Source organism: Marmota monax, unplaced genomic scaffold, assembly GCF_021218885.2.
Source record: "Marmota monax isolate L192 unplaced genomic scaffold, Marmota_monax_Labrador192_F-V1.1 WCK01_AAM20220418_F8-fsc00081, whole genome shotgun sequence".
Classification (NCBI taxonomy): Eukaryota; Metazoa; Chordata; class Mammalia; order Rodentia; family Sciuridae; genus Marmota; species Marmota monax.
Window position 1 is genome coordinate 6,443,966 of NW_026695234.1, and position 23,795 is coordinate 6,467,760.

General features: G+C 36.1%; 1 protein-coding gene across 7 annotated transcripts in view; it reads left to right on the forward strand.

Moving 5' to 3' along the window:
* Window positions 1-23,795, forward strand: part of Sik3 (SIK family kinase 3) — a 243,456-nt gene that overhangs the window by 107,681 nt on the left and 111,980 nt on the right. For all 7 annotated transcript variants that reach the window (XM_046438715.2, XM_046438716.2, XM_046438717.2 and 4 more), the window contains one exon: window positions 21,589-21,705. In XM_046438715.2, the coding sequence (XP_046294671.1) occupies window positions 21,589-21,705 (117 nt within the window). The remainder of the gene's footprint in view (window positions 1-21,588; window positions 21,706-23,795) is intronic.

Consider the following 23,795-nt stretch of genomic DNA (forward strand, 5'->3'; position numbering starts at 1 on the left):
AAAATAATTAATTTCTAGACTGTAACTAATTTATATGAAGACCCTCATTACCCAGATGGGAAACTTCATTATTGCATTATGACTTAGGTTTACATTGCCTAAAACCAGAGAAAATGACTTTGATCCCCAGATCTGCACATGTCAGATCACTTATAATTCAGACTCAGCAGTTACCTTTTTTTAGCTTTACTTTGAAAATTGTTAACATATCAATAGGTTATGTACTTTATTCTCTTCCTTGTTATTATTATTATTATATTATTATTATCTAACATTAAGAAATAATTGTTAAGGTTTGAGATGAAATCCAATATTGATGAATTCTGTTAAATCGGTAAATACAAACTGGTTTACAAGAGGGACTTGTTGCAAACTCTTTTCACATGTAGAAAAACTCTTCAGAAAGACATTTTTGAAGTTTTGCTATGGAGAAAGATTGTCAGTGAATTAAAAACAAACAAACAAACAAACAAACAAAAAACCTTTTCATAGGTCCCTTCTTGGGAGTGTGGTAACTGGTACTTTTGGACTCTATACATAGAAATCCAAGTCTAGGAGAATGTCTCAGGATATAGCTATCTACGTTTTGTATCCAGAGCTATTAATTTCTTCATTATTAGAAGAAACCACAATTGCATAATGGGTTTGGCATTTTGTTGGTGTCAAGAGAAGGATGATCTCAGAGGACTTGTAAGCCTGTGTTGGGATGTGTGATGTGTGCCTTTTTTCCCCCAAGTTTTTTGTTTGTTTCAACAGCCTAAGATATTTTTTGAAACTGTAGGTATTCCCAAGATAGCAAATCCAAATCAGTACACAGAACAGCCATTTTTGCCAGCACCAAAATGAGCTCCAGAGTTTATACATAGCAAATTCTAACATCTGCCAAGTTCTGTTATGACCCAGAGGGGAATGAAATAGAGTAGAATGAAGAAATCTGGAAATGCATGCTGCCTATAGGGTAAACTGCATTTTGGAATTTGCTTCCATGTTGCCATCCCTTGTGGACCACTGTGATGTTTAACCGGCTGAGCTGGAAAGGTAATATATTGCACAAGATGAAGAACAGTAAATGGTCTGTCTGGTGGCTTGCTGTTAAGCCTCCCACCAGTGCCAACTAATAGCCATAATAGCCATTTCTCCTATGGGGTGTAAGAGTTTGGCTGTCATCTTTTTAGGAATATGGGGTAATTTGTAGCTATTGCTTTTAGCATAGTAAGGAGATATGACATTTATAGGGTTGCATCCTGGTGGTTTTCTTACTGCCTCATTACCCACTGGCAACCCCATGAACTGCTACTTTGAATCTGGAAAACTACTGTGGGTTAATTTGAAAAATTATATTATGAGTGTCTGTTACACACAAATGCATATACATTTTGAATACGCTTGATTTATATTTTGCCAAAGAGAACTTGAATTTATCTCTGTTCACAATACAAAAAACTTAAAACATGGACCCTAAAAATAATGTGATTTTTTTCTTTTTAAATCAGTAAAATTCCCTTTTTCATGGGTTATAATGCAGTTCTCAAAAAGGTTTACAATATTTATAGGACATAAACCCCAATAATATTTGTAAGTATAAACAATATGGAGCACAAATTAGTGTCCTTAGGTTCCCTAAGATTTGCTTTATAAGAAGTATATTGGGGCTGGGGATGTGGCTCAAGTGGTAGTGCACTCGCCTAACATGCGTGAGGCCCTGGGTTAGATTCTCAGCACCACATAAAAATAAAATAAAGATATTGTGTCCACCTAAAAAGCTAAAAAATAAATATTAAAAAGCAGAAGTATATTGATTGAAGATATTTTCAAAGTATTTCCATTCAAGTGATATATAGTACTTTATATAACTGCCTTTAAAAATATAGATGTATTCCTGAAATTATTGATCAGTTTTTAATCAATAAACTGTCTTAAAATGAATGATGAGCTGGGCATGGTATTGCATGCTTGTAATACCAGCACTTTGGGAGGAGGAAGCAGGGGGACTGCAAGTTTGAGGCCAGCCACAGCAACTTAATGACCCCCCTTCCCCTAACCCCCATCTCAAAATAAAAAACATAAAGGGCTGGCAATATAGTTCAGTGGTAAAGTGCCTTTGGTTCAATCCCCATTACTGGGAGTAGGTAAGTTTGTTGTTGTTGTTTTAAGTAATATGGTCAATTAGATGAACAGAGAAATGCCTTTGGAGCATACACTTTTAAATGGAGCTAGGGAAGGGGGAAATATATGAATACATATAAAATGGATGTGAAATTCTGAAATTATTATAAGGAAAATAATTGAAGTCCTGAAAAGATCAGAAAACATGATTTCACAAGGTAGATAGCATAAACTCATAAGGTGGTGTTTGTGCTGTTTCAAACTGGATTAGAACATAGGGAAGGAATACAGAAAATTTTAGTGCCCTAGCACAGTAGAGACTGCCCTGGGCATGATTGGAATCCTGGAGGGATAAAGTCCTCAGTGGATGAGTCAGAAAAAACCATGCTTCGGATGCTCTGGTTGCAGATTACCTATTATTTTCTTGAATCTGGGTTGAAAGGGGGAAAAAAAAATCTTTGTGTCACTGTGACCAAAATACCTGATAAGAGAAGGGGAAATTTATTTTGGCTCATGGTTCCTGAGGTTTAGTTCATGCTTGACAGACATTGCTCTGGGCCTAAGGTAAAGCAGAACATTGTGACAGAAGAGGGTGGTGGAGGGAAGTTTCCTCTCATGGCAGTCTGGAAGAGAGTGGAGGGATGTGGGGACAGAAGAGGAGAGGGAGAGAAGGGAAATCGGGGAAAGGGGCCACAGCTATACCTCACCTGCCTACAGTTATCACCCAGTCACTCCATTCAAACTAGATTGGACCAATTAGGTTATAGCTCTCACAATCTAATCATTTCATCTCTGAATATTCCTGTATTAACACAGGAGTTTTGGAAGGTACTCCTCATATCCAAACCATAACACTGCTTAAGCTGACACACATACTCATGTGAGTTGTCAGCCAGATTTCTTATTACCTGTGAGGGCTAAGAATCTCTAGCTGAAAACTTAGTGAAAGGGCTCCCAGTTGGTTGTGATCCTCAGTGTCTGGGGAGAATCAAATTCATATCTCTACAGAAGCATACTTTAGAGATAGACTTCAAGGAACTTTTATTATGGAAGTTGCAAGAGGTGTGAATTTGCACAAGAAAACAAGCAACTATCACTTGATTAGATGTGGAAGATTATATTTTCCAGGTAGGGCTACAACAATGTTTCTAGAACTGTGTGCTCTTCTAGAACCTTGCCCATAATGCTCTCCTGGACAGCAGAGGCCTAGGTACCTGAGCCAGGACTCTGTTCTCATCATTCCTCCAGGTGCTCTCCTGGATGGCAGAGGCCTAGGAGCTGGTGTCAGTGCAGAAATGACTACAGAAAGAATTGTTGGCTTTGCAAAATTACCCACTTCCAGGGATGACTTAAAATGAAGAGTGTTCAAATTCAATTACACAGTGTACTGTAGACTTGGAAGGTGTACCGGGTACCTTATATGAAAGGGAAATTCTTCAACTTCTATATGTTTGGTCATTTTTATTGGTGAAAATACTCCCGTTCATTCTAATATTTATAGCAATGGTCATATCTGTTTATCTATTTAACAGAAGACTGATCCCCAGAGCTCTCAGTGTAGTTAGTTTTTCTTAGCTTTCATTACTAGCATGCTTTTGAGCTGCAGAGAAAAGAGAAGACCACCAGGTAATTCTTTATGTGAACATGTAATAAGAATTCAAAGAAAACAAAATGGTGACACCATGTGTGAAATTTTCTATATCCTCACTTAAATAGAGTGAATTTTATACTTGAGTTCTCCCAAATGTTGAAATAAAAGATAACCAGTCATTTCATGAATGCCATTCATGAGTGCTGCACAGATATGAAAACTTAGGATAATTTTAGTGAGAAATACACAAGACCTAAAGGGAAAAAATGACAAAACTATAAGAACTGTGAAAAAAGCAGAGACACTTTAATGAGGAAATATATTGTTCTTAAAAAATGTAATTTTAGTAAGGATCTCATGGAATGATAGGGGTAGGTGTTTGAAAAGTCTGGAAAAAGTAGGTGAGAGAAGCAAAGTTTGAATTTTGAACTCTAAAGATAATGTATGAGAAGTACTCTATCAGGCACTGAGACATTAACAAGAGTAGATCACTCTATAGAATTATTCTATTTAGGCCCAGTTGTGTATGAGATTTAAATGCATTATAAATTATTGAGAAGGAGAAAGATTATTTAGTATCTAATTTTAGATAATTGGTAATTATCTGGGAAGGAAATAAGTTTACATGTTCACTTCATATATAAAATATTTCTTGTGGATCATTTAAAAAATAACAATAAAAGAGAAAAAAAAATTTTCAAAGGGAAATAGAGTCTTTGTGTCCTTCATTCAACCTGTGCAGACCTTTGTGATTGCTGTGACCGGAAGAACATGATGGAAGTGAGATTATATGGTTTTTGAGGCTAAGTCCTAAAAATAGCACACATTTCTTCCTTATTTTCTTGGGATGCTCATTCTTGAAACCCATCACTGTGCTGTGAAGAAACACATGGAGAGATCCATATGGAAAGGAACTGAGACCTTAGGCTAATGGCACCAGCTAGGTTCCCAGCTGACAGCCAGAACTAACTTGCTGCCTTGTAATTAAAAGCCATCTTGAAAGTGGATCTTCCACCCCCCTGTCCAGCTGACCTAAGGTGATGCCACATGGAACAGAGGCTAACTCTCTTCTCTGAGTCCTAAACATATCACCCAATATATGAGCAAAAAGTGATGGTTGTTGTTTTAATCTATGAAATTTGAAGGTGGTTTATTACACAGTGATAGATAGTTACATTAGCAGTAACTATCAGTCTCATGAAGACTACGGATGTTTCTCATAAAAACTACAGAGATTTAGTCAGGTGTGGTGATATATGCCTGTAATTTCAGCTACTTGGGAGGCCAAGACAGGACGATTGCAAGGTTGAGGCCAGCATGGGTCACTTAGCAAGACCCTGTCTCAAAATAAAAATAAAAAGAGGTGGGGATCTAGCTCAGTGGTAGAGCTCCTCTGGATTCAATCTCCAATACTGCCCAGAAACAAAACAGAAAACAACAACAAAAAACTCCACCCAAAACCAACAAATAAAAACTACACACACACACACACACACACAGATGAATGATAACGATTATAAAGAAAAAATTAACAAACTTCAGGAGAGTGGTTTTTCTTTGGGTATGGAACTGTGGACTGGGAGAGCTTATAAAGACTTGTGGTTTATATACGACACATCTCACAGAAAAAAATTTTAAAGTGCATTGTTGAAAGAAACCATGCAGTGGTTCTTTTTCTAAGGAAAGAATTTTGGTAATGCAAATACTAGTTCATTTTTCCCCCCTGGTGCCATCCAAATGTTCTACCACTGAGCTACCTCCTCAACCAAATATTAGTTCTTAATTAATCTTTTGGCATGCATTCTTGCACAAAAAATCCTCCAGTCAATCTATTTTGAATTATTTTTTCAGAGTTTTTATATTATCCTTGCTAACTGGGAAACGTGCCTAGGAAGAAGGTGAAACTAGGAGAGTTCATCCACATGTTCAGCCTCAGTGGTCATTAGCCTTGTAATGAGAAATTAGGCCTCTTATCCTAGCTGTCTTGAAGTTGGCTTACTGTTGTTAAAAATAAGACTTTTTAGGTTTATTTATTTATTTTAGGTCAGCAATAAAGGAACACGCTCTTTTTTTTCTTTTCTATTTTTTTTTTTTGCCTCTCCCCAGCCTGAATCTGCTGTTTGTTAAAAACCTCCATGCATTGACATCTCTTCCTTTTCTGAAGTAATATGAAACCCAATAATTACACACAGACCTGACCTACTTTGGAGGACCGAGAGGACAAAGAAAGCCTAGCTTTCTTCGTCCTCTTTTGGTTAAAAGCAAAGATTTGGGATGTAAGGGCTAGAATTTTCTATATCCTTTATTCTTTGAGGAGCCCAACCAGATTGGCCTTTTCTCATACTCAGAAGTTTCTTTATGTATGTGCTGCTTATCCCCTGAAGGACTTGATGCTGAGGAAGCCACTGCATGTTTGCTGATCAGGAACTATTTGTTTGTTTCCCAAGGCACTGTTGCTCTGAAAAAAATAAGGATGAAAGAACCTCTTTATTTGCCTTTATTTTTAATTATCCTATTCTATGTGTTTGATTTTAAAACTACCTTAGTTCTTTTTAAAAAGAGGTATTTAGGATATAAACACACACCAATTTTTGATATTTGCTTTATTCATTGACTTTAAAAATAATAAAAGGTTTGGTTCATTAACCATTTGTAAAGTACCACACATGGGTCCTGGGTCCTGGGTCCTGGGTCCTGTACTGGATACTTACAACTTTACTAAAACGACTTTGTGTAATAAACACTGACCTTAGCCAAGGGAGATGACTCTCAGTGTCTGGAATATTGAGAACTGGAAGAGGATGAGAGAGTGTAGTACTGGTGTAAGGATAGCGACATAGAGATCAATGGACTAGAATCAAGAGTCTAGAAATAAAATCTTATGCTTATGGTCATTGATTTTTGACAGTGATTCCAAGACAATTCAATGGAGAGAGAAGAGTCTTTTCAACAAATGTGTTGGGATAAGTAGATATCTACATGCAAAGAAGGGGCGTTGGGTCCTTGCTTTATATCATACGCAAAAACTAACTCAAAATGGGCTATAGACATACATGTAAGGGCTAATACTATAAAAATCTTAAAAGAAAATACAGGAGTAAACCTTTCTAATCTTGAACTAGGCAATAGTTTCTTAGATATGACATCAAAAGTACAAAGGACAAAGGGAAAAATAGATAAATTGGACTGTAGTAAACTTAAAAACTTTTTTTTGTTGTTGTTGCCGCAAACAATACTATCACAAAGTGAAAATACAACCAATAGAATAGGAGAAAATATTTACAAATATTATAGCTGGTAAAGGAACTTATATTGAGTACATAAAACTCTTAACAACTTAATCCTAAAAAGACAATTAACTCAGTTGAAAAACAAACCAAAAATTTGAATGTCTGATTCTCCAAAGAAGGTATTCAGCTGGTCAGTAAACTTATAAAAAGATGTTCAACATCATTAGTCATTAGAAAAATGTAAAACAAACCCACAATGAGATACCACTAGCATGACTATAATAAACATATGGACAATAACAAGTCTTGGTGAGGATATGGAAAAAATTAGATTACTCTTGGAATTGCTAGTGAGAATGTAAAATAATGCAGCCACTTTTTGTCATTTTCTCAAGCCTCCAATGTATGACATTTAAGATCTACACCATAAGTAAAAGAAAGCAATCCAGTTGAGAAACCTTAACTATCCTACAACCACTTTCCCCTATTATTAATATCTTATATTAGTATAATACTTTTGTCATAGTTAAGGATCAATACTGGTACATTATTATTAACTAAAGTTCATATTTTGTTCAGATTTCCTTAGTTTTACCTAATGTGCTCTCTTTGTGTTTTATTGCATTTAGTCATCAGGTTTCCTTGGGCTTTTTTGGCTGCAACAGTTTCTCAGACTTTGTTTTTGATGACTTTGAGAGTTTTGAGGAGTACTAGTCAGGGGTTTTGTAGAATGCCCCTTAAATGTAATTTATCTAATATCATTGCTATGATTAGACTGAGGTCACAGATTTTTGTGGGAATAAAACACTGCTAACAGGTGTAAAATACCATTTCTATCATATCATACCAAGAACTTTTACTACCAACTTGACATTACCATTGATAGTAACTTAGTCACCTGGTTGAAGGGGTATTCACCAGGTTTCTCCACTGTAAAGATGCTTTTTTCTTCTTTCTAATACTGTAGTATCTGGAAGGAAATTATTAGATACACATGCTTTTGATAGCATTTTTGCAATTGGCAAAAGCAACTTTGTTTTGAAAACTAATGAGCTTGACATATTTACTTTTTCAGTCAGAGAGCTTATCTATGTACACACAGAAAGGATTTGCTGCAATAATAAGTTAGGGCCAAAGCTTTTCTCAAGAAAAAGCTTTAGATCTGTTCACATTCTTGAACTCTCTAAACAGCACATACTTGTTACAGTTTCTGTGGGTCAGGAGTCCTGGTATGGCTTACCACGTCCTTTTCGCTGAGATTCTTAGAAGGTTGCAGTCATGGTATTAGGTGAACTGCATTTTCACAGAGGCTTATCTAGGGAAGAATCCACTTCCAAGGTCACTCAGATTATTGGCAGAATGTATTTTCTTGTGGCTTTGTGATTGAGAAACCCCGCTTTTTGCTAGCTGTTGGCTAAGGGCCACCTTCAGGTCATATAGAGAGAGGCCTCCTGCAGGTCTTAGAAGCCACCACAGATCCTTTCCCTCTGGGTTGCACTGACATGACTGTTGTCTTCATCATATCCTCTAGCTCCACATGAAGGTGGGGAGGAGATGATACAAAGGCATGAATATGTGTGTATTGGAATAATTGGGGTGTCTCCTTAGGATTTGTCTGCATACATAATATAACTTGTGTAGAGATTATTTAATTTTGAGTAGGACTGCATCTGGTGATCTGTCTTTTTTAAATTTTTAAATTCTAATTTGTTATATATGACAGCGGAATGCATTACAATTCTTATTACATATATAGAGCACAATTTTTCATATCTCTGGTTGTATACAAAGTATATTCACACCAATTCGTGTCTTCATACATGTACTTTGGATAATGATGTCCCTCTCATTCCACCATCATTTCTAACCCCATGTTCCCTCCCTTCCCCTCCCACCCCTCTGCCTTATCTAGAGTTCGCCTATTCCTCCCATGCTCCCTCTCCCTACCCCACTATGAATTGGCTTCCTTATATCAGAGAAAACATTCGGCATTTGTTTTTTTGGGATTGGCTAACTTCACTTAGCATTATGGTGATCTGTCTTAATGTAGTGAGAAGAAAAAACTTTATAATAATTGGCACTAGGTAAAATGAAAATAGGTAGCAGAGATTTAATGGAGCATATCAGCAGAGGATGAGGAAAGAAGTTGGAGAAAGGTTGAAGTACTGTGATATATTTCCCTATTTCAGAATTTTGCCAGCTAATGCTGCCTACTTTCATGACTAGTCATTTTACTGTGTTTATATTTAAAAGGTCATTACTATAAAACCTAGTTTTGAGAAGCAGCAAAACAGCATAGTTAATGGCTCAGGTTCTTCACTGCCTGGGTTGAAATCCTGCCTCTGCAACTTTCTGTTGTATAACCTGGGTAGATTTCTTCCTTGGTATATGCCTCAGAAAATTCTGCAAGATAAGAATAATCATAGTACCTGCTTTTTAGTGTTGTTATGTGAATTAATAGTTAATTATTGTTCAGTTTTTCAAGTGCGATAATGGTTTGTGGTTATATTTTTAAAAAGAGAATGAATTCAGCTGGGTATGGTAACACATACCTGTAATACCGGTGACTCTGGGAGGCTGAGCAGGAGGATCACAAGTTTGAGGATAGCCTTAGCAACCTATCAAGAGCTTTTCTAAAAAATAAAAAGGGCTGGGATGTGGTTCAGTGTGAGAGCACACTTGTGTCCAATCTTTATACCCTGCCCATAATATTGTCTAAGATGTAAAAGAGGTCTCAACATACAGTGTAATAGGTTGATTTTTGCTTAAACTGTGGATACTTTTAGTGTTTCAAAAAGCCCTTCACTATTATTAACTATATTCAGTTTTTTAGTCAATTAGTACAGTTAATAGTTTTTTCAAAATATTTTTTAGTTGTAGATGGACATGATATATTTATTTATTTATTTATTTATTTATTTATTTATTTATTTATTTATTTATTTTCATGTGGTGCTGAGGATGAAACCAATTGCCTCACACCTGTAAGGCAAGTGCTCTACCACTGAACTACAACCTCAGCTCATGATAGTTTTAAGTAAAATTCTTGGAGCTCCTGTAGCAGCTTTTTGAAATTCTAAACTTGTGCTCTAATATCAATTTAGGAATCTCATGGAAGGTCAGTATTGAGGATGTATGTAATCTGCTAAAGGAAAGCAGACATTCTTGTTAAATGTTAATTCTGTTATATTAAGCATGTATTTAATGTCATTGTGTTTTGACATTTAATGTGGTTATGTCTAATCCACGTAATAGTGAGTTATATTTTAATGGAACCATGAATCAATTTTTTCTACAGCAGTGTCTTTTTAAAATATTATTTATTTATTTAGCTGGACACAATATCTTTATTTATTTTTATGTGGTGCTGAGGATGGAACCCAGGGTCTCGCACATGCTAGGCGAGTGCTCTACCACTGAGCCACAACCCCAGCCCCTACAGCAGTGTTTTTTTAAATCAATAATCCCAAACCTATCTATAAAATAAATATTAGAAATTTGAGAATTAATTAATGTTTACCAGACTTTCCAGGGATTGATTTGAGTTATATAAATACACTATTCATCACATGAAATGCTAAAATTCATTATGGAAATGAAATTTATTTTAATTGAAAATGTAATGGTTGCTAAATATAAGGAACTCATTGAATCTAGAGTAAATGCAAAAAGCCATCATACAAAGAAAGCATTCCCATTTTGATGAAATTCCAGAGGGATATCATCTGCCAGCTGTGTTGGTATGCAGCTGTGATTAGGAAAGCCCCTCAGAAGGTAGTTGATTCTAGAGTCCTGCAGGGCACAGGGAAGCTGGCTTTTTAACCTTGGATTACATAGGGGAAACAGCCCAGTACCATAACCATTCAGACTAGGAATAGATGGTTTGACAAAGATGCACCTCTTTACAATTAACTTTACAATTAACTCACACTCCTGGCCTCTTAAGAATGCATGACAAGTAAGATTTAGAAATAAGGAGGGTAAGATGCTGATAATGGAGATTGCTTCCTGTTTTTCTTTAGTTTCATTGTCAAATAATGGGGAGATGTCAAAGATAAAAAATTCAGAAAATTTTTCAACCATTACTGTGTTCCCTCCTCACTCAAACTCCTGCTATTTCATGCAGACTATCTTATTGGACCTTGGGGGCATATTAATACAATTTGAAACAATTTAATACAGATAGCATTGCTGGTTTTATTCACCAAAAACAGCATTGCCATTGTAAGGTTAGTAGATACCAATGTAATAAGTCCTCCTAGGGTAGGTTTAAGAAAGTTTTGTTACGACAGATGAGTTAAACCTGCTTTTCAGCTGATGCTTTAAAAAGTTTTAGTATTCTGGGTGCTGTATCTAAATGTACTAAACAGTACTCAGGCTCCTTGACAAATGCTGTTCTTGGGAAGATCATAATCCTTCTGTGAGTCCATGTTATTTTTACCTATGAGTTGGCACTCCAGGAAAGAGTAGCATGCACTTCATTAAGAACATTCATCTTGAAATTCATTCAGCTTTCTGCTTCTTTCTTACCTCATTTTCAGGCCACGTTGCCAAGTTCTTTCACCACATGTCTAATCTTTCTTCTTTGGGACTAAAATCTAATCTTTTATATAGCTTAATTTTCCACTACAACTATTAAATTTTCTTTGTGTTCTGTAACAATGATTATTTTGTCTTTATGCCACTTTTTTAAAAAAATATTTTTTAGCTGTCGATGGACTTTATTTTGTTGTTTTATATATGGTGCTGAGAATCTAATCCAGTGTCTCACACATGCGAGTCAAGCATTCTACCACTGAGCCACAACGCCAGTCCTATGCCACTTTCTTAGATATTGTTCTTTGCCACTTTAAACTGTTAGACCTTCTTCTTAAATCATTTAGTTCTTACCCTATACTTACCCATCTCTAATACTTTTTGAAGCATCTCTTGGACTGGGGATGTAGCTCAGTGGTAGAGTGCTTCCAGCATGCAGTGAGGACCTCAGTTTCATCCGAAGCAAGCCCTCCACCCACCCCCAGCATCTTCCCTCCAAGAAAAAGAGTATCAAAAGCACCTCTCATTTGCCCAACATTCTTCTTCAACCCCTTGTCTTCTTTTGCTCTATTCAAGTTTCAGGGCATCATTTTTTACCGACTTTCTAACCTTAGAATTAAGCCATGCGTTGTATTTTATAAAATATCTCTCTTTTAAACCTGGAGTTTGTCAATATAAATGCCTGAAAATGAGACATTGAATACTGATACTTTGTATCAGATTCTTACTGATTTTCAGTGTTACTGTCACCTCCATTTTTTCCTCCTCTCTCTCTCTTTCTTTCTTTCTTTCTTTCTTTCTTTCCAAACATCCTTTTGTTTCAGTTCATTTAAGTGGTCGATGGACAGGCCAAGAGTTGATTTAATATACTATAAACCATACAAAACATTGTTGGCACTTTGTAAATGTTAAAATAACAACAATAACAACAGTAAAAATGTCAGTGTGCCTAAGAGAGTTGTCTATGATGTTAGAAACACATCTAGGACTTCTGCTCTCTAAGAGGGTAAATGTTAACCAGATGGGAATTATTGGAACTGAGAAATCATTTCCTTTTTGTCTTTGAAAATTTCCCTTCTATGCCTTGAATTTCAACTAATCACCAGAAAATTTCCTTTGCTTCAGACACCACTTATTAATTATGCACAGTGTTCTAACTTAGAAGTGCTCAAGAATAATACATGTTCCGTGGTATATTTTCCCACTTTTGATAAGACCTCCATTCTCAATCATGCACACATTGTAAATGCACTAGCTATTTTATATTCACCCTGTAATCCAGCTCAGAGAAGTTCAGAAAAATGGAAGTTCAACTGCTCACTTATCAAATACTGGATATTTTAAATTATGGTTAAATGCTTACTTTGGGGTTCATTCAGAACTGATAGGCCCTTTTCTTTGTCGGCCATGTTGAGTCCTCTTGTCTGGATTTGGCCAGTTCCCTTCTATCCCAGCCATTCCTTAGGCTTGACAACTGAATGTTTTTAAACGGTTGTGATTGGTGTATAAAAATGAATAAAATAATCAGTTCTTTCCTAATATCTATCTTTGGTTTGTTTTTTAATACTTGATTTAACTGTTTATTAAAAACTAAAATAAGGACTGCAGTTGAGCAATTGGTTTCAATGCAGAGGTTAGGATCATCCCAAGATGGTGGCTAGCCTACCTTCTGACCTTGGCCATGTGGTGCATTATTAATCATGGTCGTTTAGTGCCTGGGAAGTTTAGCTTAAGACCCAGCTTATGTAGTTTGTGTTGGTTTGGGGTTTCATTAAACCCATTTTTTCTGAAGATAATTCTATTTTCTTGTAAGTTTAAAAGAAAAAAATTTCATCAAGGCTGGTTTCAAATACATTTAAGTTCCTTTTCAAGCCAACTATTCCCACCTTGGTCCTATAAAAGAATTAAGCCCTACAGAAAAAAATAAAACAAAACAAACAAACACAACTTTTTTTTCTTTTCTTTTCTTCCTCCATAGCTTTGTTGAGGTAAAATTAAAGTACAATAAAATGTATATATTTGAAGTATGCAATTTGAAATCATGCAGACTGTGTTTCCTGCATGATTTATTACATTAGAAATCAATCACCTTAAGATATATAGAACCTTACCTTCACATGTCAACTATTTTAAAATTAAATGGCACATGTTTTAATATCTCAGAGGTCAAGGAAGAAAGTATAAGAAAAGTAAATAAAAAGTACTTTGAACTAAGTGATAAGAAAGGCTTAAAATATCAGGATCTCTGGGATGAAATAGTACTCATATGAAGATTTATAACTTGAAATACTTGTATCAGAAAGAAGCTAGAATAACAACCAAATTATTTTCAAATTATGTAGAAGGAAGGAAAAAATAAAAATGCCAGTGACTATTTTCTCAATTCTCCCAAATATGGAACCATTCTAAGTGCGTAGGAGAGAAGTTGGCCACATTACATATAGTGATGCATTAGGGCAATTGTTCTCAAAATTGATTCTTTCACCCCAGAGTCTCTAAGATTCTTTTTGTGGGTCTTCAATGTAAAATTGTTTCATGAAATTGCTAAGGTAGTCTTCATTTTTCAGTTTCTCTTCTAGTTATAACATGAAGAATCCATGTTATAATTTCCAGAGACTACATGTTATGTGATGATGTAGTTGGTCTGACAGTGTGCTTTGTATATACCTTTTAGAGTTTTGTTTTAATTTCCAATTTTAATTTATTTAATTTCAAAGTCAATATTAAAATGTACCACCTATATAAACCAAACTTCTTTGAAGGTTCTCAGTAATTTTTTTTTCCCTCAGTGTCTTTTAAGAGGAGCTCTGAGACCAAAAAGCTTGAGAGCTGCTGTTGTAGGGCTGTAAGGCTTCCTTCTCTTAAAGAGCCCCTCACATGGCCAGTAGTGAGCTGCTCAGGGGTCGGGCAGTGCAGTAAACCAGTCACTTGTTCAGTAAGCAGTTTTCAATGGAATTAAATTGAGTTCTTAGAGTATAACTTTTGAGACTTTGAGATTCTCTCCCAAGGCAGTATTTGAGCATTGAGTACTCTGTGGCTTGGGAAGTTTTCTATGAGGTATGGAACTGGCAAATCTCATTATCGAGTCAACCTTTTCAGAAGTCGTCTTTATGGAATGTGTCCTTTAACTGTTAGATTAATTATCTAGCTTATTTGCATCACTTGGACTAGTCCTGTCTACTAAAATGAGGGATAAATAAATATATGTACACACATGTACATATATTCTAGCAATACTAAGAATTTCTAATCATATTTAAACAGTAAAAAAAATGGGAAATTAGTTTTAATAATGTATTTTATTTATGGGCTGGGTTGTGGCTCAGTGGTAGAGTACTTGCCTACCATGTGTGAGGCACTGGATTCGATCCTTAGCACCACATAAAAATAAAAAAGTAATGTTGGGCTGGGGATGTGGCTCAAGGGGTAGCGTGCTTGCCTGGCATGCGTGCGGACCGGGTTCGATCCTCAGCACCACATACAAAGATGTTGTGTCCGCTGAAAACTAAAAAATAAATATTAAAAAATTCTCTTTCTCTCTTAAAAAAAAAGTAATGTTATTTTATTTAGCCTAGTATCCAAAATATTATCATGTTTACATATAATTAATAAAGCTTATAAATGTGATAGTTTACATTCCTTTTTTAGTACTAAATATTATATATTTGGTTTATATTTTATTTCTGTATTATGTAGACTAGCCACATTACAAATGTTTGGTAGTCACGTGTAGCTGGTGACTACTGTATTAGATTATACAGATCACAATGTGATTCTAGAACTGACCTGAGAATGATCTAGAGTAGATACGCTTTGAAACAGAAATAGAGAATAAAAATTTTGCAACAGATGTTAATATAAAAATGTAACTCATTGAACAAAATTCACAAGGGCAAAACATTTATCTGCCTAAATTTTAAGACATTTCAAAGAGAAGTAAAGCTTCTTTCCTTAAATGAATATTGAAAATTTTTTTCTATAGCTATGAAAATGTTTGTTCTTCCTTCTTAAAAGCATATAGACTATTTACTATATTATGTGAAATTATTATACATGTATCTGTATACCCATTTAAGGGAAGTCTTTTGAGAGAAATTTAAGTTCTTGTGGTCTTCGTGTTTACTGTCTAATTGATCTTTTTACAAAATGTCCATTTATCATCCCATAGCCCTGAAATCCGACCATCAGGGCTTTATTTTTGATGGAGAATGGTGAGGAGGAAGGTTGGTTTGTTTTGATCCCAATAATGAACTTCTCCCTGGTTCTTTGTCTTTTATTTTGTCACCTTATCTTGCCTGTGAATGTTGTATCAGAATATGCAAGTGAATTATTGCCTGTTGTTGGGAAGAAACCACTATTTTTTTCAACTTTATTCACTATGAGCATTACTTTGCTTGTAAAAATGAGGGGAGAATAAAAGACTTATGGTTTTAGAAGTGAAAACTAAAGGGAGGAAATGGCTGTTTTTTCCCCTTCTAGAATGAATAATAAAGAACTATGACTTTGGCATGATCTGAATTTAATTTTTTTCCTTACCATATGCCAAATTAAAAGGAAGAGTTTGTTGAAAGGAAATGTCTTGAGGAGAGAAATTCTTAAGGACTTTCACATTCTGTATCTGTTTAGCAACATATTTGATGCAGTGCCATGATTAATTAACATTATTAGAGTGTCAATTCACAGAATCATGTATTTTGTAAGATGAAAGAATTCTGTGTAGAATAGGTGGACTTAGGAAATAATAGCCTCTTAGTAATGTGTTGGAAATTGCTTTCTTGTTATAATTTCTGTTTCTGTGTGTGTGTGCATGTGTGTCTTGTGAATTATAGATTTTTCAGCTCCAATCTAAAAACATGTTCTTTGAGAGTTTGTCTTCTATTTATCTACTGATTTACTTTTGCTATAGGCACATTTTTTCAAGCAGCTAGTACATACTTTAAGCTAAACCCTATGTTAGATAGACTCCAGTAATCTGTAACTGTGAAATTCTTGTTCATTGTTCTGTTCAGGTATTCTCAAAATAATCATACCTGCATGCTGGCTCCCTGCTCTCTGACTTAGTATTTTCTATATTCCGTTGTGTGTGTTTGTTTGCTTTTTAGAAAACGTCCCTTTTCCAGTTTGTAGCTAAGGTAGGACCTGAACTTCAGGGAGTTGCCTTCCACATTAAGTTGTTCTATCAGGCAGTAGTGTGGTTGCCAAATGGCATTAAGTGTTGTTCTTGGGTGTTATAGTCCTTAGTGGGGACTGCAGGGGAGCCTGGCCTGCTGTGAAGAAGCCGGCTGCTCTCCTGGCATAGCCCTTAGGGTCGGGCCTTGCTATGGCTCAATCTGACTTTCCTGAATGGAATGCAGTTTTCCCCAGCTCTGTTCCTTCCATGTTCTTCCCACATCAGCTGGCAGCAATCAGTTAGTTATGAATGTTGCCCACAAATTGTTAGCTATTTTTCTTTTTGGCCCCCCAACTTGCCTCTTGAATAAAGAATCAATGTAATTCGGATCCAGGATTATGTTGCTTAGTGAAGCAAATCTAATCTTTGCCAAAGATTGCCTAAAATTTAGGGCTTGATTCCAGAAAACATTAAAATAACAATAGTAGTATCTGTAATTAATACATACAGTAGTGTGCCCCCCCCCCCACCATCAGTGGGTGATACATTCTGAGATCCCTAGTGGATGCCTAAAACTTGAGATAGTACCAAACCCTGTGTATACTATGTTTTTTTCCTATGCATACATATTGTGATAAAATTTAATTTATATATTGGGCACCATAAGAGATTGACAGTAGCTAATAATTAAATAAAACAGTATAACAAGTACACTGTAATAAAAACTATGTGAATGTTCTCTATCAGAATTTTGTACTACATATCTTAGCAACTTCAGCATATAATTTCTTTTCTTATTAAGATGAGAACTTGGTCCTATTCCCTGTATGGCTTCTCTTGAAAGTGTTCATCATGTCATACAGTGCATGGTTAACTCTTCTTTCTGGCATCTCCAAATTGCCAGCATCATGGTTTTTGTGCTTCAGGATCATTAGTAAGTAAAATAAGGGTTGCTTGAGCACAAGCACTGTGATTTTATGACACTTGATCTGATAACCTAGTTGGCTGCTAAGTGACTAATGGACGAATAGCATATACAGTTAGATATGCTAGACAAAGGGATGATTCCTGTCACAAACAGAATGGTACCGGATTTCATCATGCTATTCAAAATGGTGTGCAGTTTAAAACTCATGAAAGATTTATTTTTGAAAATTTCCATTAAATATCTTTACTCCATAGTTGACTGAGGATACCTGGAGCTGCCAAGAGTGAGTTGCAGATAAGGAGGGTCCCACTGAATTGCATGATGAACACTTTCCAGATATTATGCTAATCATTCATTAGCTTAGTTAACTCTCAGCAACCCTTTAAATGAGGTTCCACTGTTGCCAATATTTTATAGAGAGGGAGCTACAAAAAAAAAAAAAAAAACTTGCTCAAGTTAAGGAATAATTTAAAGGTTTGGAATCTAAGTATCTTGACTCCAGAATTCTTGCATTTGGTACTCTATTAAATTGTTGGGCAAAGCTTCACCTTTGAGTGTTTTGTGAAATTTGAAATCTCAGTGCACTGAAGGATAGATAGAATTTAATGTTTGTTTGTTTTGTACTGGGAATTGAACTAGGGAGCACTCAACCATTGAGCCACATCCCCAACCCTATTTTTGTATTTTTAATTTAGAGACAGGGTCTCACTGATTTGCTTAGTGCCTCACTATTGCTGAGAAATTTAATGTTATAAAATTTCTGTTTGTCAGGCCTACTGGCATATGCTTGTAATTCCAGCTACTCGAAAGGCTGAGGCAAGAGGATGAACAAAATTAAGGCCAGCTTGGACAATTTAGTGAGACCCTGTTTCAAAGAGCTGGGGATATAGCTCAGTGGTTTAGTGCTCCTGGGTTTATACTCACTGTAGTCTCCCCCAGAAGATAAGAATGAGTTTTAGTATTGTTATGATTTAGATGTGGTGTCCACCAAAAGCTCATATGTGAGTCAATGCAAGAAGGTTTGGAGGAGAAATGATTGGGCTATACTCTTAACCTAATGAATTAATCCCTAATGGGATTAACTGAGTGGTAACTGGAGGCAGGTGGGATATGGCTGGAGGAAGTGGCTCATTGGAGGCATGGCTATGGGGTATATATTTTCTATCTGGAGGGTGGAGTTTCTCTCTCTGCTTGCTGATCATAATATGAGCTGCTTCCCTCCACCACACTCTGGCATAATGTTCAGCCTCAACTCAAGCCCCAAGAAATAGAGTCTGCTGACAATGGACTGAGACTTCTGAAACCGTGAGACTCCCCAAATAAACTTTTCCTCCCCTCAGTTGTTCTGGTCAGATCTTTCAGTCGCAGTAGAGAAAAAGCTTACTATTAACAAGTTTATAGGACTGTATTCCCTTTATGTGATGACAGATGCACTTGTTATAGAATGTAAAACCATATATATATATATATATATATATATATATATATATATATATATATATATACACACACACACACACACACACCACACTATATACATACACTATACCTTTATATTTATTAAAGTATAATTTTTATTAGGTATACGGCATATAAGCTCTTAATACCAATTTTACTCTAATAGATGATTAGATTTGGCTTTCTATTTACTTTAAAAGTATTAGGGCTCAGAAAACAAATGAAACTCAGAGTCCAATGTGAATCACAGGCCCTACAGTATGACTCCTCCAATTACAGTATAATATGCTCTCTTGAGAATGAAATAGTACAAAAATTTGGTCATTTTTCTTGGTGACTTCCCCCACCTTCCATCAATGCCATCAATTAGTAGCATATGAAAAAGATGGGGGTTTCAAACACAATCCCTTGTCTATACCCCCATTGTTAAGATCAACACTAGTGCTTAGTGCTTTCCAACCTTTTGCACATTGCAACGTTCACAGAGAATTGTGTTAATTCTGGAGTGAACAGATGTGGCTCCCTGAGACTGGAGGTATTCCATTGTCACTCACAACCCATTTCCAGCACACCTGATCATTGGTTTGTGAGTTTCTAAGCTTGTTAGATTTATGAAAGTATTTTGGACACTACCAAGTGCCGTGCATATTTAAGTTTTTTTTTTTTTCATTAAGACTCAGGTATTCATTCTATAAAGAGACATGGTTGTCATGATAACTTTGTTTTGGGAGCTGTCCTGAGAGAAGCAGGAGCATATGCCACACCAGTTGCTGTAGTTAATGTTCTGTATGTGATCTGGCAGTGGCAAGGAGAAGTAGTTATGCGAGTGGTCAAGGGTCATGTGGCTCGAGATTTTCTTGTAGGAGATCAAACAGTCAGTAAGATTTGTTAATGATTCTGCTGTTTCTCCTCATTAAATTCTCCGCTTTTCAGCCTGTCCACTACTTTATATTGTCAAATTCTGACGTCTAGCCAAGCACAGTAGTGCATTCTGTAATCCCAGCAACTTGAGAGGCTGAGGCAGGAGGTTTGCAGGTATGAGGCAGTTTCAGTAATTTATTGAGACCCTGTCTCTCTCTCTCTCTCAAAAAAAAAAAAAAAAAAAAAAAAAGAGAGAGAAAAGAAAAAATGGGGGTAAAGTGTCCCTGGATTTAGTCCCCAGTACCCCGAATCTGTCTTCTTAGTGAATTCTTCCCTGTTTGTTTCTTCTCCTCCAGGTAAAGGTCATTCATTATCCTCTGTTCTGCCACAGAGCTTTTACAGAGCCCTATTGATTGTACTTGCAGTGTGATGTTATCTGTATCACCTATCTCTTTCTCCTGCTGAATTGTGAACTCCTTGAGGTGAAGGCTGTGTCTGATTATCCTTGTAGCTTGAGCTACACCCAGCTCATTTCATCACATTCCACTGGTAGGCAAGGCAGTGTTCTTGGAATCAAGCTGAAATTTCTCTTTGCTGTTCTCCCATTAGTCTTATTCTTACATCTGAAACAATTCCAAATAAAGTTACCTTTATTTCAGTCATTCATACATTTAAATAATCTACTAAGTATAGTTCCATACAGACAATGCCTCTGACCTAAATGTTTTTCTGTTGAAATTTTGCTTCCTTTGTTTTTCTTTTTCCTTAATAAATCTCCTTTTCTTCTCTCAGTGTATGGAATCTTGAAATTTTAAGAATTAGAGAATACTAGAGTTTGTCTAGTCGGGCTTTTCATCTAACTTATATTGATTATGTACTGATTAAGTAATTGAACATGAGATAGGCAGATATTTTGGGAGTGAAACAAATGTTTAGAGTATTTCACTGAGAATGATGAAGTTTAGTAGATTAAAACAAAGTTCTCATTTTCCTTCTGCTTTAAGTCGTATGTGCTGCTAGGTGTCTTCAGAATGATGGACCAAAAGGAAAGACATTTTGTGCTGAAGCAGTGTGTATATGGTACAGAAAGATCTTCAGATACTAAGAATTTCACTCTCAAGCCACACATCCTGGATATGCCTCATTCTGACTGTAAATTACTCAATCTTGGGTTAATTACTTACTCTTGGGTTAATTACTTACTCTTAGTGTGCATTAAAGAAACAAGGGGCATAACAACATGGGTGTTATGAGTTTAAATGAGTTAGTACTGCAAAGCACGAGGGATTGTGGCTGGCTGGCACCACCACTATTACCACCACTTCTGTTGAATTACATAAGCACCTGGCAAAGTATGCAAAGAAAGCCCTTGTGAAAGTTCTGGTAGAATCTTATTAAAAACGTCATGTACCTACAAGAGACCCTATGTACTGCTCTGTTCACTGAAGCATGATTTGACCCAGATTGTAACCATATCTATGGAGTAATGAAATATTTTTTCGTGGGGTTTACTGTATAGTCTTTTAAAAAATGACAGAAGACCCACTAGCTTTTGGAGTCCTTTCCTTTGAGACAAACTTGCAAGGACTCCATTTCCTGCTTTTTTTTAATTAATAAATTCATTTTTCTCATTGACATTCTGAAAACAAAACAATATATATATAAAAACTGGCGCTTTGTGTTTTGTAAAATATAATGTTTTAAAGTGGATTTAATTGGGTAAACTTTTTGTAAGGCTTCAGAGTAAATTTTTTCCCTCTGCTTTCAGGTTGCCATCAAGATCATAGATAAGACCCAGCTGGATGAAGAAAATTTAAAGAAGATTTTCCGGGAAGTTCAAATTATGAAGATGCTTTGCCACCCCCATATCATCAGGCTCTACCAGGTAGGCTGCATAGGGCTGTAGTGAATGGCTATGAAGAATCAGGAGAGTCTGTTGTATTGAAGACTGCCTTTGAAGACAATGTGGATGGTGAACATCTGTGACTTTTTTTCATATGTTCATCCTACTGTCTTCCCCTCTCTTCTGTCGTATTTCCCCTGGCTCTTTATTGAGGTCTACCTTACCCAGGTTGGTCTTTTTAATTTGTTCTTGAAAACTTGATTTCTTTCTCAGCAAGAATTGTACAAAAACATTATTCTTAAGATAATGAGAGCCTATTTTATTTAGGTCAGAATCCTAAAACATGATGGGAAACCCAAAAGGAATAGAGAATTTTGAGAGATAAAAAGAAATCAATATATTTGTCTTAAAAGATTATTTAAATATTAATTTCTGTGATTGTGTTGTGAATTAGGATAGCAAAGGATATTTTAAGTATTTTTTTGCACCAAGCAAAACCTACCTCTTGGGCCCAGGGTTATAGCTCAGTGTAAGAATGCTTGTCTAGCATCATTTGGGAGCCACTGAGTTCCATCTCCAGACACACACACACAAAAAAACAAAACAAAACAAAACAAAAAAAACCTACCTCTTTCCTATTATAATAAGGACCTGACTTTAGTTTTCCAAGGTGGCATTTAGTCATTTTGATAATTCAGAGACAGAGTGCATGCCAGGGGGAAATTACTGTTTTAGTTTTCTTATCTTCCTAAGAAACATTAACATTTTATGAGATCATCAAAATGATTCCCTAGTCTTAATGCAGACACAGTAAATCTGATGATTGGAATTTGAAGCCAGATAGGGGGGGAAGGACCTTGTCTTAGCTGGCTGGTGGAAGAGATATTTTGGGAGAGGTGGGGCTTTGGGGGTACTTCTCAAATTGCAGTGTGTTGGCAACAGTGAGCTTTGCCTATGCACAGGGCCAACCCCGCTCACTGCTTTCCACAAGCACAGTCATCTCTTAACTTCTGAAGGAAGTGGCCACCCACTCAGTTTGTTTGCTGTTGTTACTTTGCAGTAAATGCTTTCTGACCCAGACATGGGACCATGTGTAAGACTGGAGAAAGCATGCTCATGCCACAGTGGGCAGGCTTGCTTTAGTCTGTTCATTTAATGGAAAAGAGAGCACGTTGTGATGTCAGTATGTGTGGCTAAAGCTACAGCTTTAGAACTCTTCTCTGGCATTAGCTGCCCACACAATGGAATTAATTAGGTCAGCAGGAACAGACCTGTTGAAATTTATCAGACTAAATTATGTTGAACAGCACCTACATTCCGCCCAAGAAGCAACCCTGTGAAAAATTTTCTAGCATTACCTGAGTACAGCTAGCAAGCTTGCAGGTATCATAACCTTGACTTCCTTCCTATCTTGGTAGACTGAATAAACTTCTTGACCTCATCTTCTAAAATAAAGCATCTTAAAAGTTTTCTGAAGAGGCTAACTTGTAGATGTTAACCTTAAAACTGAATTCTGCAAGTTTACCTATCTTACTCAAAATTGCACTAGTTTATAAAAATTTCTCTCCTCTAGCCATGACCTTAGACAGTTTCTTTTCATTTTGTTTTCTGAGCAGCTAGTATTTTTAGTAGGAAATCCTAGCTGCCAAGGTGATTGGCTGGAAAAATGTCTACATATGATGTCAGATAGTTTTCAGGTCAGTTTCCTCAGGTTTATAGAGTGACCAAACATAGGTCACTATATAGGAAACAATGGTTTTTGAACTTCTAAACATTTTAGTAATAAAAGAATATTTGCAGTTAATAAAAGGCCTGGAAATACATAGTATTACATTAATTTTTAATTTTTTCCCTAAATACCTTCATAATATTTAGAGCATTTGCTATTTTTTTTTTTGTACTGGGGATTGACCCCAGTAGTGCTTTACCACTGAGCTACATCCCTAGCCCTGTTTATTTTTTTATTTTGAGACAGGGTCTTACTATTTTGCTTAGGACTTCATTGAATTGCTAAGGCTGGCTTTGAACTTGTGATTCCCTTGCCTCAGCCTCCCAAATCACTGGGATTACAGGGTTGTGCCACCAGAGGACTTACTTTTTGTCATATAAGTTAACATATAGAGAGAGCTTAG